At 37.7% G+C, this 15,205-nt stretch overlaps 1 protein-coding gene across 5 annotated transcripts in view; it reads left to right on the forward strand.

Annotated features, from left to right (window-relative positions):
- Positions 1–15,205, forward strand: part of FGGY (FGGY carbohydrate kinase domain containing) — a 149,808-nt gene that overhangs the window by 60,584 nt on the left and 74,019 nt on the right. For 4 of the 5 annotated variants that reach the window (XM_009287409.2, XM_019474173.1, XM_009287410.2 and 1 more), the window contains one exon: positions 11,010–11,138. The exons of the other annotated variant lie outside the window; for it this stretch is intronic. In XM_009287409.2, the coding sequence (XP_009285684.1) occupies positions 11,010–11,138 (129 nt within the window). The remainder of the gene's footprint in view (positions 1–11,009; positions 11,139–15,205) is intronic. 5 annotated transcript variants of the gene reach the window in all.

A 15,205-nucleotide genomic window follows, 5' to 3' on the forward strand; every position in this document is an offset into this window, starting at 1 on the left:
TATGGAAATTACCTGAAAACACTTTAAAGTACGTATTTCTTTATTCTGATAAATACACTTTTAAACATCACTTTTAAAATGTCTTGCCCTTTAAAAATATATTTACTGTAATCAGTGGTGCTTGTGGTTCCAGGTAATAGGCTTCTCTTAGTTTCAGTTTAACTTAACATATGACCTTGCTGATAAGGGAGACCCTTACATCTGACCTTTAGGATCTTCTACAAACCTTTCCCACATCAAGGCGTGGGTTCACATATGAAAATTCCCAGGCCTTTGACATTTTACATTTCTCAGAGCAGACTAACCTTTCAGGGAATCCACATAATAAGTTGTTTGTGGTCCCTTCTGTACATCATGAATTTACTGATCACATTTGTGAAGGTAGAGTGTTATCTGGAGATACTACGAAATTTATTGATCCCATTAATTTGGCCACCAAGAGAGTAGAAGATGGCTTGTATTCAAAACCACTGTGAAAGTGTTGTGTACTACAGGCATTAGCATTTATCTGCTGTGGTGAAAGCACATGATGAGTATCTCTTTGTGGTATTATAAAACCTGGAAAGACATTAACAATTCCGTTAAAATTTCATGTACTATAGACCTCTTAGGGTACTGAAGCGTATATTCCATTTGGAGGAAAATGCCTGATAAATTTTCACCACAGCCCTCCACTTCAGGGGCTACTTAAGGGACCAAATAATGATTTTTTATTGAATGGTAATATTTTATGCCAGGTCTTTTTTTGGTTGAAGATGGCGCCTTTGTCTGAGAGAGCATTGCAGGTACTGCAGAATAGGTTTTACTGTTCTTGTAGATCGTGTGTTGAAGACTAAAATGCTATCTTTTGTAAAGGGGCATTTGTCAACTTCTTTCATCTGTGATGGAGCAGCACACTGATTTTAATGAAGTATTTTTTTTAAAAGCAAGCTTCATACTTGGAAATATAGCCCTTCAACATGATAAGGATTTCATAAACCCATTTCCCAGCTTTTCCTGAGTAGGAATTCACAGCCACATCCTCAGAAGTGAATAAATACACAGCTCATACGTATGGGATCTTTATGAACATCTGAGGCAAAACTGAGAAAAGTATTTGGATTGTTTAAATCTCACAAATTTTATGGAAATTCAGTGCTTGCCTTGAACTTTGAGTGCTTGAAATTAATAAGCTAATGAAAATAACTTTGCATGGGCAGATTGTGATATCAGCAGATAGGGTTTTGTAGACAACCATCATCAACAATCCTGTTCACAAAATGATAAACTTGTTCTTAAAATTACTTGGATTTTTTCCCCTTAAATTTTCATATGACTAGATAATATGGAGATCAGAATTTTATGCCTGTCTTCAAGCACCACTTTTCTCTCTGTTTCATAACTCTAAAACTGTAGCTTTGCTTAATTTGCTTTAGCATAATACTGGTAGAATTCTTTCATGTTTGATTTTGACTTTGCAGGTGATGGTGGTGTAAGGAAGAACACCCTCTGGTCCTTATACATCTCTCTACTTAAATCCCACTCTGGGTCTTTTACCCACTTGTCCTTTGCCACCTTCAAGAAGAATTGCCTCAATCCATCTCCAGTAGGATTTCTTCTGATTTTTTTTTTTTTAATTTTGTTGCTGTGTTTTCAATTATGAAGGGCTTGGCTTGACTCTAAAGTGCATTTATGGTTAGTGGTCTTTACTCCCATACATCAGTACAATAGTGTCACCCTCCCGGTTCCAGCACTCTGACTGTGCTTTGGTGTACAGCCCTAGCACTTTGCAATCTCGTCTGTAACTCTTCCCTTAATTCCAGGACTTTGGGGACTAGAAGCTTGATGTTTCCATGTGCCTGGGCACTTGTGTATGCCATTTTTTAATGCCCTGAAGAGAAGGATCTGTAGAGTTGTAAGACTGCATGGATGTTCTTTTCTAATGCTCTTTCATTTGTAGTACTTATTCATAAATTGGTAATAAAGAAAATCATATATGATTTGGGACTCAGACAAGATAGCTGTGACTCTCTTGATTGGTGCCCGCTGTCATTCTTACTGTGCACAAGCTTTACAATATGCTGGGTTTTCAAATGTAGGTGCAGCTCTGTGTTCCTTTAGGCATTCAAACAAGTGACAAAACAGCAGGCTGTTTATTCATGAACATGTTAGTATATGAATGGTTATATTCTTGCGTCTGCCAGTGTCTACTTCCACATACAAAACTAATGAAGATAATGGTATTTTATACCTCACTTTTTACACTTAAATAAAGTCTGCTTAGGTTTTGTATTTTGTCAGAAGTAGTCAGTTTTAATACTTGGAAGTTCTACTCATTTATTTACATTTAGGCTGGAAATGGAAGATTCAGTCCAGGGTGGGAGGATACAGTCAATAATAACTTATGCTACAGCAGCTGTGAAGGGAATGGTCAATCCATTGGTTCTGCCAGTTTTCCATCTCTTCCAAGGCTTTTGGTGCCACATGCTCTGGAATATAAGAGGGATTTCCTTGAAGGCTGAGAGAAAGGGATGATTTTTTTTTTCAGGTTAGCTTGTAGCTGCCAGTTCTTCATAAAACTGGATTGTAGCAAAGAGATTTAAACACCATGCTTTGCAAATGGTAGAGAATAATAAGTAAAAAGATTCTCTTAAGTATGGGGTATCTTTGTCTTTCTTTTGTCTTCTCCTATCCCCAATAAATTACAAGACGTTACAATTTCAAACAAAATTAAAAGGATGAATCAGAGGATATTTACACTTACATGCTGTCAAAATCCATGCAATTTACAAGTGAAGAGTGTTCCAAATATACTAATATTTTTCTGGCTTGCTGTCATTTCAGTCTGTCCAAGAGCTGTAGCAACTGTAAAGGAGCTGAAACTGGCACAGTGCAAAGAGGTTTTAGGGTGTCTCCTTCCTCAAAACTTGAGGCATTATTTCATAATATGTGATTCAGCAGTAAGAAGTTAGAAAGAATTTTTCTCAGAAAAGCTACATGTTCCTGTGATTTCTATTTTATTTTATGTTTTTTCCGTCTTGAGATCAATGAATCACATGAATGGTTGAGGTTAGAAGGGACCTCTGGAAATTATCTAGTCCAGCTCCCCCTGCTCAAAGCAGCGTCACCTACAGCAGGTTGTTCAGGGCTGTGTCCATTTGAGTTTTGAGTATTTCCAAGGATGGCGACTCCAAAATCTGCCTGGGCAACCTGTTCCAGTGTCTTGACCACATTTCCCCAATAAAAACATTTTTTTCTTTTGTTTAAATGTGATTTCCTGTATTTCAGTTTCTGCGCGTTGCCACTTGTACTGTCACTGGGTGCCACTGAGAAGAGTCTTGCTCCGTCATCTTTACTCCCTCCCATCAGATATTTATATATACATTGATAAGATCTGCCCCCACCTCCAAGCCTTCTATTTGCTGGGCTTGAAGTCTCAGCTCTCTCAGTCTCTCCTTGTACAATGTGCCTCTGTCATCTTTGTGGTCCTTCTCTGGACTTGCTCCAGTATGCCCATGTTTCTCCTGTACTGGGAAGTCCAGTATAAACCACAGCACTCCAGATGTGGTCTCCTGAGCAGGGAGCAAGGATCACCTCCCTTGGCCTGCTGGTGGCACTCTTCCTAACGCATCCCAGGAGGCTGTTGGCTGCAAGGACACATCACTGGCTTATGTTCAATGTGCTGTCCACTGGACCTCACGGTCCTTTTCTGCCAAGCTGCTTTCCAGACAGTCGGCCACGAGCCCGTCCTGGTGCATGGGGTCCTTCCACCTCATGTGCAGAACTTTGCTTTTCCCTTTCTTGAATTTCACGAGTGTCCTGTTGGCCAATTTCTCCAGCCTGAGATATTCTTCCTCTTTCCAAGAACTGTTTAAAGTTTAACAGGCTGGGCTAAACTCAGGTAGCTCAGTTTCTTTCACAGTGTTTCCTGGGTGACATTTTCCATTCCTCTTCTACTGTAAGGAAGGGAACCATCATTCACCCTGCTTATCATCAGGTTGAGTCCTGCTGGCAGATGGTACCTTTCCGCTTATCCCTCCTCTCTGCTGCAAGAAGTGAGGACTACTGTGTGGTGTTCTTTCATCCTCAGGCTCTGTCATAGGTTAGATCAACTAATAGTAAAAGGTTAGAGCTTTCAAAAAAAAATAATAATAAAAAAATTTCCCACTGTCCACTTCTAGAGTTCTGGTCTCAGGCTCTGTCTGCCTGGGGAATCATTTTCTTCTACTCTAGCAACATTGTGGACTTGTGAACTTTCTCTCTAGTATGAAAACTAGGAGCTTTTTCTTTGAATTTCTGTTTTTAATAGTCATAGGAGAAGCTTTGAGCAGACTTTAAGCCTGCTGTGAGTTTTTTAATATTTAAATTTCTCAAATATTATTCTCCTTTCTTTTGCTTCATACAGTTCTAAAAAAAAAAGAAAAGAAAAGCATTTCTCAGAATAGTTCTGGGTCATTTCTTCTTTTTACCTGACTCCTCCTCTTCCTGGTCCTGATTTGTTCTTCATCTTCTTTTTTTTCTTAAGCCTTATGCTGAGATTGCTTTTAAAACAGAGATGTCTGCTTTATGAGTCAGGATTCATAAAACCAGAAGGATTATTTCAAAGAATTTGCCAACTTCCTCCAAGTTAGAGGCTGTTGGACACCTTAAAATTAATGTTTAAGTAGTTTAAAGTATATCTTAGAACCAATCTTGATTTTATAATTTCCTGTGATGGAGAGCCCACTTCAGACTTAAAGGTTGTTGATTGTTAGTTGCTGTCATTTCTCAAAATTAATGAATTAATTAAAGAATACACTTCATTTTTCATCTGAATTTTAACTTCCTACTCCTGTCTGGCAGATTGTAGTGACATGCCTGACCTGCACAGACTGAAATTTTCTACGTTAAAGGAAAACACTGAGCTGCTTGAGGTTTTTCACCAAAACTCTTATGTGAACTGTCATACTTGTCAATCCTTGTAATTGCTTTCCTGACTCATTTCTGAACCCTTTATAATGCATCAGTATCTTCTCAGTATGGGTATTAGAACTGGATACTGTGTGAATGTGGTGGGGAATAAGATTGTGCAGGTATCAGAAGCTTAGTTGAAAGATTCAAAAGAGTCCTTTCAGTAACTGATCAGGTTATTTTTAGTCTGTCATTTCTTTTGGTTTTGAAGAAGTGGTAATTATTTCTTCAAAGAGGAGTTGCTATCATGTGAATTATTAAAAAAAATCCAGTAATAAAAAACATTCTGTTAAGTAATAATCCGTAATTAATACAAGCTAAATTGCCTGTGCAATCTTAGTGATGTACTGCACCAAACCAGAGTCTGATTACTTGCAACTCTGAAAGTATAGCAGTAGTCACGTCATCTACATTGATGATCCTTCTGTTTAGAGAGACTATTAGGAATACTGTACTATAAAATGCCAGAAATCTAAATTATCAGCCTATTGAAATTATTGTTTGCAAGCAAAAACGTGAGATCAGGTAGCTGAGTTTGGCTGCAAATACATTGCATTTATTTACTTAGCAAGACATCCAAATATACATATTGTATATCCACATGCACGTCAGCATAGTGAGTAGTGAACCATGCATTACAAGAGATGTTCATTCTGCACTGTTTCACTGAAATCTAGTAATGAAAACTCAGTCACGTCTGTCAGTGTACATGCTTAATGATCCAATGATGCAGAATGCTTTTTTTCTTTTTCTTTTGACCTTTAACCAGGAAAGCTTATCATTTATACATGAAGTAGCTCTTTTTCATTTGGACAAGAAGGCAGTAGGCTTTGTTGAAGTAGGCACCTATGGTCTGCAGACCAATTTACTTTTCAGCTTAATGAATCAGGATCTGCCTGCACATAGGTTGCTTGCTTTTGCCAGTATTTAGCAACCTAATATATCTGCCTTAAATAATTGCATGTTACGTAGTTGAGATGTAGTTCAGCCAAAGATAAGCTGTATGGGAGAGTGGGATGGAAAGGACCCAAATTAGATTTGCCTCAAGCTACTGTGGCAGCTCGCATAGACAGAGATGAATTTTGAACTGAAGAAAGCCAAAGTGATTTTGTTTAACCAACTGTTTTTCTCACTTTTAAATAAGCTGACCTATAATATCACAATTTGTTTTGGTTTTCCTGAATGAAAATTCTGAAGTTTTCAACTGCCAACTAGGAAATCTTATGGAGGGTGTTTCCATGTTAAAAAAGCCCCAGATCTGACTGTTTCTAACACCCTTTAACAATGCATTGAGTCCTAAGAAAAAATTAATATTATAATTTTATAGTCCGCATCATTATCCTGCTTCCTTCTGATCTTAGCACTATTTTTGTTAATCAGCTGGGTTAAAAATTGTAGGACAATCAGCCATACATATCTCAGTTAAATGTGAGTATTGTATGTAATTGAGAGGGATATTTGGTAAGGTATTGTATGTGAGATAGGGTTGGGACGATGTATCAGAAGAGTTATAATATTTATTCAGATTCCTTGCATATCCCAGACTTTTGGCATTGTGTGGATTATTGTAAAACACAAAAATTGGAGATTGTCTACAAGCTTTGTAATGAACAAAGCATCGAGGGGGAAAATCCCTTACATGGCTTATTAGGAGAACCAATTGGATGGATGGTGCTTCTTTTTATTAAGGTCCTGTTCCTTTGATGCTTATTTAGCACCATTTTGTTTAACTGGATAACTTCTTCAATGCATGTTATATACCGCTTATTTAACAGGGTATCTGTTTTGTGTATTGTCTTTTAAATTAAAAAGCATTTAGATTGTCCAGTTTGGGGGAGGCTATAAAATGGGAGACAGGATGTACCCTTTGTTTGGGTTTCTTCCTGAGGTTGCTGAGATTTCAACAAGGGATTGATATATCTAAGTTCAAGTTCGCTTGTGTCAAGTTAGTGGAGGAAAGGGACATCTCCTTTTGATTTTCTTCCTTTTGTATTTACAGCCAGATATAAGTGCTTATGAATTGCAGCCACGTTCTGCATGATAGATGAAAAGCTGTTCTCAGTGAGTATGTCATAGTTGAGTCAGCTGGGCCCCCTGCTGCGCTCTGCTTTTGTTGTTTTTTAAAAGGTCTATGTCCTAAATTACCTAGTTCTGTTAAATATTAGTAAGCCTGTATAGTGAATTTTGATTACTAAAGTTGACTGAAGATGTATTGTCTGCCTTGTGTGTTGTGTCTGGTAAATAGCTGGTTGCTGTCGTAACTGCCTAAAAAGGTAGAGGGTTGTTGGTACCACATAAATTCTTTAAACAAAACCTGATCATAGCAAATTCTAACATTTGCCTTCAAAGAAGGATAAAAGAGGAGGAAGAGATTCAGACAGCTTTTTCCTTTTGTAAACTCACTGCTTTATAGGGGAAAAAGTAGCTAGAAATAGTCTGTCTCGTACGAAATGAAAAGGTTGTGGATTAAGGCATTGCATTAGTGAAACAGCTGTATGAATGTGAAACAGAAAGTTCTCCAGCTTCAGCCATTATGGGTTTGTTTGGTTAGGTCTAATTTTGGAAGTCATTATAGCAAAGGTAAATGACTTGTACAGGAGACTACTGTAAACAAAAGACTCGATACATTTACTTTGGCAGGAGCCTTGAGAAGACTCAGTCCTTTCACTGCCTCTTTTATGCAGCCTTCTGTAATACTCATACTGCCCACCTCTGTATGCAGGCGGTTCTCATTTCCCTTCCTCCCTCTCTGACAGCTTCTTTCCCCTGACAGGTAGGATTTAAAGGGGGCAGCACCTGCCGTTGAAATGCTGGTGTGTAGCTGTAGAATACCTTTATTTTTATAGTAGCTGTCCGTTGACTTCTAAAGCCACTGTGTTTTGCTCAAGTAAGAATCCATTCATTCTCTCCCGCTCTAGTACTGGAGTACAGTCTGTTTCAAATGCTTTACTTTTTAATTGTGGCTCCTCTTTGGTTGCTTTTTGTGGTTTTTTATTTTATAATTTAATAGCTTTATACGTACAGATTCTAGGCATACTGACGCTTAGCTGAGTTTTCTAGTTTTTCAGTGAAGAGTAAACCATGAGAATTATAACTCCCTTTCCAGGTCTCTACCCGTGTGGTTAAGTCAAAGCTCTGCCCATTCCACACCTACTTACTCACACTTGTGTGGGTGGGGAGGCAACTTCCATGATGACAGAAACAGTGCCCGTGCAGAGCCTGCTTCTTCCCTTTTACAAAGCTCCTCATGAACATATCGTATGGGTGTAGCAGAGCTTTCATTGATTTGTAAAGCTGGTAGGATGAAGTAGAGGGGCAGAGTCAATATCCTCTCCTTGCTGCACTCACTTGCTGGCACCTCTTTTCTGCTCTGCCTGTCTGTTGGGTGACCTAGGAGACTCCTCTTCGCAATCCCTGTCATGGGTGGCTTCTGAGTGGTGTCGCTTTCCAGATTGTCAGGAAGTGCTTTCAGTCAATAATAGTTCAGGTTTACCTTGACTCCTAAAACAGGTGGGGCATACTCTACTCTTAATTCATTTTTTTTAAATACAAGGTTATTATGCTGCATCTTCAAATCACAAGAAACTCATCCCTGCACGTTCTCACACACTTTATGTCCATGGGGGATAGCTATGCTGCTGGTCGTTATGGTATATAACTAGTACCAAAGGAATCTATAGGGTCATTTTCTGCTGCTGCTGTAGAAGAGAGGATTATCTTTATCTCTGAAATTGCTCCCTTAGGTGCTCGTTAACTAGAAATACAGTAATTGAGAAGCTAGTAGGAAAAGATTTTGTCTAATAGTAGCCCTGATCTCTAAAATGGAGTTTATCATAGAATCATAGAACAGTTTGGGTTGGAAGGGACCTCTAAAGGTCATCTAGTCCAACCCCCCCGCTGTGGGCAGGGACATCTTCCACTAGATCAGGTTGCTGAGAGCCCCGTCCAACCTGACCTTGAATGTTTCCAGGGATGGGTTTAACCACATAATAATTACACACTAAAATGTTTGTCCAGTATGACTGATTTAGACAAGCCAACCATGGAATTAAGTGCCTGGAAAGAGGTTTTATTTCAGATTAATTTCATCTCATGCTGTATATACAAGATATTTGTATGCTTTCAGGTCAGGTGACTGATTCTGAAGAAAAAGATGTGGTTTTAGCTGCATGAACTCTTTTGAACTTCCTTCCACCTGCAGGGTCTTTGAATGTCAGGAGAAGCAGACAACTTTGTTTTACTGGTGTTATTCTCCATTGTCTTAAAAAAACAGAAAGGTAATACAAAAGTTCTCTTAAAGAGAAGCATCCTGCTGTCCAACTTATTGGGGAAAAAAATGCAAAAGATATACCTCTTGAAAAAGCTAGCACAAAGTCTTGACTTTACACTAAGAATTAATAAAATACAGACTTTTTTTTTCCTGTGAGGAGATAGTTTAATGTCATCACTTCCTTCTGTATAAGCTAAATGGTGAGGTGTGGTTACTGCCCCCAATATTTGAATGTAAACCCAAAGTCAAGTGCAAAAGTTTTGGCTATACATACTCGTTTTAAATTTCCAGTATGAGGTTCAGCCTAGCATTTCAGAGGTGGTGGTGTGGCTATCAATAGAATAGAAACTCTTGGAGAAACAAACCAAGAAGTTGTGTGTGCTGTCTAATCACAAAGGGCTCCATACATTGCATCCATCAGGAAGTGGGCACCTTCCTTAAAGTGAAGAACCAACATCATTTACAGCAAAGACAAAGATCTAAGTTATATGTAAAATTGAAGACACATTTTCCACCTGTGAATTTAATATCGCAACCTTCTTTTCATCTAACTAGTAAGGTAGTATAACTGTATTTCTAGAAGATTATGCTCATGGGCATTAGTGTATTCCTGATATTTTATGAGGTGCTATTCCTCTTAATCTCTGTTGTGGAGGATGTTTTACTTCCTTTCTACACATCAGAACGTGCTTTAGGTGTAACATTCTCAATAGAATTGACTGTGAAAATAGGCTTGTTTTAAAGGAGTTCTGTCAACTCTGCCCAGAAGTTTTGTTGAATTTAGTAAATGCTACAGATATGTACTAAAACCCATGGTATTGGCAGGGAGGTATATGGGAGCTCCCACTGTGCCCTTCACTGCCTCTCACCCACCAAATCCTTAGATAAACAGGGAAGTGTGTGTGGTTCCAGGAGTTGTCAGTCTCATTGCTTCAGCTGTGGTTATACTCAGCAGCCAGAGAGGAGGCTGTTGGGGGGGTGTCCTTAAATTCTGAAAGTTTAATGAATCTAGATTTGTTCTGATGTCACCAATGATTCTTGAATAATTTGAAAATTGAAACAAATCTCTTTTCGCAAGACAAAACAATGTGCATTATGGTAGCGGAAACAAATGCAGATGGGACCTGCCACCAGGCTCCCTTGTGACAGGACTGAGAGGGAAGGGTTGCATTGCTTGTGTTAGGGGCGACCATAATATTCTTCGTAAGGCCAGTGAAGACTCAAAAAGGGATTATTTAAGTCTGTGAGGAAATACAGCTACAATAGGAGGAATGAGCTGCTTAAACCAGTTTCTTTTTCAGAGTTTCTGTTACTATAGCCACCTTATTCCTAGTAGAAAGGATGGAAATGGAAAAAAAATTGGCCCCTGCCTTGTGTAACAGGCGCAGTTTTCAGTTGTGAGCATGGGCTGAGCTGAATCTCGTTCACTTGCACAGAGAATGGCTGCAGGCAGCCTAGTCAGTACCACAGGAACTTGGGATTTCTGCGTAAGTATTTCATATCTCTTGGAAAGATGCCAAGCAGAATTAATTGCTTGTGGTGAAATCTTTATTTGTGGCTAGATAGGACATTGAATACTTTTGAACTTTCAAATTGCTATGGGACAACCTGATCTAGCATGGTTGTATTTAATATACAGACAGATAATGAAATATAACTTCTTAATCAGGTAGAGTTCTTTGATGCACCTTTTTGTTTTAAATATACCACACTAACTTGAGGGAGGGGAAGGGAGTTCTTGTAATAACACACATTTGTTTTTTCTGTTTAGTAAATTGACAGGTGTTTGGTTTTCCTTGTGTCTGCCCAGGAAACCACGTCTTGTCTCCTGGAGAGTCTGTTGGAAAAGGTCTAACGCCAGAAGCTGCAAAAGATCTCGGTCTCCCTGCAGGGATTGCAGTAGCAGCTTCTCTCATTGATGCACATGCTGGAGGACTAGGTACTCAGTCATGTATTTACTACTCTTGGAAACAGGAATGTATTGAATTAATTTTAGAAAGCCATTTTTCTCACAGCCTGTTTTGTATCCAGCAATTTGCTCTGATGCTATTCTTATGGAATAGCATAACTAAAATTAAAAAAACCCTCACAATAACAGCTAATATTGAATATCTGTTTATAGAAAGGGGCTATCACTGTTTATTTCTTTTCAGCTGGATTTCCAAATTGTTTATTAACTTCTGCTAGTTCCACTTTGAACTCCTGAACTGAAACACCATTGTGTTGGCATGCCAACGTGCTGAGAGTTTGCATCTTCTGTTGCTCAAAACTTTGGGGATAGGCAAGAAAAAAAAAAAAAATTAACATTCTAAGGGAGAAGTTTCATGTCTGAGGCTTGTTCGTAGTTAGTCTTCCTTCTTAGTTTTAGAAGCGATTCATGCTTTGTTTAAATAATGCAATAGAGACTTTTTCACATACATTTATGCTAGCACAATGTGGGATATATACCAAAAACGCTGCTTTTGGTCTAGGGACTTAGAATATGTAAATAACGTGTATCTAAACTAGCAAACAAAAGTAGAGGGGGAACTGACCACTGCACAGCATTCCTCTTCTGCAACTTTGAACTTTTTATCCATAACTGGAGTGGGAGGCCTGATGCTTAGATTGTTTTATTTTCCGGCACAATATTCTGATATGCCCAGTTTCAACTGTGTTGAAATATATTTGGTGGGGCTCAATAGCTTCATTTTCTCACTATGCTGTTTGGTCTTATCTAAATACAGTCAATAACAAAGTAATGTAATGTAACTTTTTCAGCAGAAAATCGAGGGTTTTTTTTAGTTTCATAGTTTAGAAAAAAGTCTTACCTCAAAGTTTCAGTTATTGAAACAGTACTGTTCAATGGAAATCTATTGCTCATCAGAGTGTTTTTCTCAAGATCGAAATGAAATATGATTAGCTGCTAAAGTACCAGTTTTGTTTCAAATATTTTGTGGTGTTTTAAATCTCATTTGTTCTTCTAGAAGTTGTGGCCTGGAAGTTTTAAATGTTTAAATCCATTTACTTTGCTTCTGATAACTGTTTCTGATGAGGTTAAGTAATCATGTAGATTGCCTTTCTTATTACCTCAGAAGGATTAGAGATCCAGCTGCAAAAAGGAAGACTGAGTTTAGTGTCATAGTTGTAGATATGTTGTGTTCCTACTGTTGTGACTTACTCAAAAATCTGTTTGTGTCAATTAGTATCCTAATTGCATAAAAATGTGTTTAAAGCTATGTGCCCTAGCAGTTTTGTGTTCTTGAAAAGGTTGTAATAATAAGCTGGCCTGAAGTAATGAACTTGCTGAAGAACTGGATTGTCACACTGCATGTAAAAAATGGCAGTGGAGGGTCCTCGTTTAATTGGCATCATTATGTGAGTACTGGATTCAGAGCACAAAAAGTTTGCCCAGTAAATTGCATGTACTGAAATCAATGAATAGAATTTAAAGAAGAATAGAGAACTGTTCATTTGCTATAGTCTTTTGTAAAGAAATTCTGACATTAGAAATATATAGCTACTGGCATCCAACAGAGTAAGACTTCAGAGGATAGAGACAGTCTGCTTATGCTAGTCCTGTTTATCAGAATATGTTTTCCCAGATGGCACCACAAACACTAGCAGACTACTGAAATCATTGCCAAGAGAAAAGAAATGTATAGGTTGTTGTTAGAGAGGGAGAGATGCATTACAGAGGGAAGAGTCAGTAACACAATGGGAGAACCTGCATGCTAATCACACGATAACTGAGTAGAGTCTGGGAAAAGAGCAAGATTTAAGATGGAACTCATCCTTCTTGAATCTGGAAAGGGTAATAAATAGGTAGGGAAACTAGTAGAAAAGACAGTAAAAAGGAAAAGATTTGGATAGCAAGAGAGACAGCAGGAGAGCTGGAGAGTGCAAATGTATGTAAAGAGAATGAATAGCGTGGCTACATCTTGAATACTGAATAGCTCTCCTTCATCCATAGCTGTTAATAACAAGAACCTTAATCTTTCTCAACTCTAGTTTAACCTACAGTGTGTAGAATACAGAGCTGAAAATCCTGAAGGAAAAACAGAAAATCAAAAGGAGAACACAGATAACAGAACTAGGAAGTGAAATTGTGTTCTGGTTAGAAGATATTAAGGATGGCAACGCACTGAAGCATATTAATCTTTTAATAATGATAAAAGGAGCACAGAAGAAAAGAAAATAGAGAAGAGATTTGAAACAGTGAATTAAAATGTGAAAATATTGGAAAGAACTCTTGTAGTTGATTTAAAACTTTTGTTTTGAAAAGGTACTGATGTGTGTTTTAGTACTTACTCTACTGTGATCTGTATTGAAATATTGAGATTTACAATTTGTTTGAAGGATATGACTTGTATATTAGTAAGCATTAGATTAGTTTGTGGGACAACAACATCCAGTGGGTGTCATTCTTATTCTTGAACACATTCTGCTGGGTGTTTTAAAAATAGTCTGTAATAGCACAGTAATGAAAAGGGCTCTTTCGTATCCTACAGGCTAAACCCAAATGACATGATGGACATCTTGTTTTCGGTGTTAGTAACTTTTGATGCACTGTTCAGATCTGCTTTTGGCTGGATATAAATGTGTTTTTGCTGGACAGGTTCCTGAAGTTTATAAAGGCTTCAAAGTTTTGAGTAAAATAAGGTGAAGATAAAGAATCGTGTAATATGTGTGCCTGTGGAGGTTATCTATGACTCCTGAATCAGTCTATCTGATACCTATTACGGAAAAGTAAAAATCTAAAAGCCAAGTAGTTATGTCTTACATTTTGACCTACTGTACCAATTTAAAAAAGCCTACAGATAAAAATGTGAGTATGGGAGGCCAGTCTTTTGGGACTGGCCTCGTAAAAATAATGTTTACATTGCACCTTTTAAAAAGACATCAGCACTGTTTCAGCAAAAGTAGATAATTTGTTGTACAGTATCTAAAATATTTTGTCACTGTGGAAGAGATCCAAAAATACACATGCTAAGCATTTCCTGCTTTTCTAAAATCTCTCCTACAGTTTGTGTGGTATACAGACTTCTTGACAATCTTCAAAAGATTTTGAGTCTGCCTCAGAGTATTGAAAATTCCAACTAAGTTAAAGGTGAAGGTGACTTGTTACAGCAATTAAATTATTTTTAGTGAATAAAATATCTAAGCTTTCATTATTATGAGAATGTTCCGGACTTATTTGCTGTCTGACTTCAATTAATCACTAATAGGAAGACTCTAGCAACTGTAAACACTAGTAAAGCCACTGACAAAATCCGAGTGATTTCAAAAAGGCCCCGAATGCATATTTTGCAGAATGCATATTTTCTTAGTGATTAAAAATATCTGAACATGAGGCTCTTCAATTTTGTATTGTTTATGAAAATATATTTGCAATATATACTGAGAATTCAGTTTAATAGATTTGTTCCCTCTGAAGTGTGAACAATATTTTTAACTCCTTTAAGAAGTTCTATTACAATGTTGCCTAGTACAGGAAATTGCCTTTTAGACAAGCCTATCCAAAATTCTTAATATGAAGTCATGCATGTCTGTGTTCGAGCAGTGAAAAATAAAGCATAAGAGGTAGAAGCCATACTTTTAGTTTTCTTTTGTTCTTTACAAATAAACTCTGTGGATGACAGCTATGCTACTACATAGTTACAAACCAGCTAGGATAAAGGGACATAAGGACAGATTTTTAAAGGCTGTACAGCTTTAGACTTTAATTTTCTGATTATTTAGGTAACTTCCAATGATGATACCACTATGATAACCATGGCAACCACGATAAGACAAACCCCAACAGACCGATTTAATAACAGAATCTTGCAGTGGTGACCTAAACAAGAAGGTGTTAATGAAATGTAGCATACTAACCAGCAGTAACATTTGGCATCTTTCACAATGTCCAGCAAATGCTTTCATGTTCCTTCTACAGTGAGGAGAAAGATTTTTTTTTTTTTAGCAGGATTGGCAAACTGGTCACCAGACTGTGCATTGCAGATGCAGATGCAATGCACAGGCTGG

This window comes from Aptenodytes forsteri, unplaced genomic scaffold, assembly GCF_000699145.1.
Source record: "Aptenodytes forsteri isolate BGI_AS27 unplaced genomic scaffold, ASM69914v1 Scaffold119, whole genome shotgun sequence".
NCBI lineage: Eukaryota > Metazoa > Chordata > Aves > Sphenisciformes > Spheniscidae > Aptenodytes > Aptenodytes forsteri.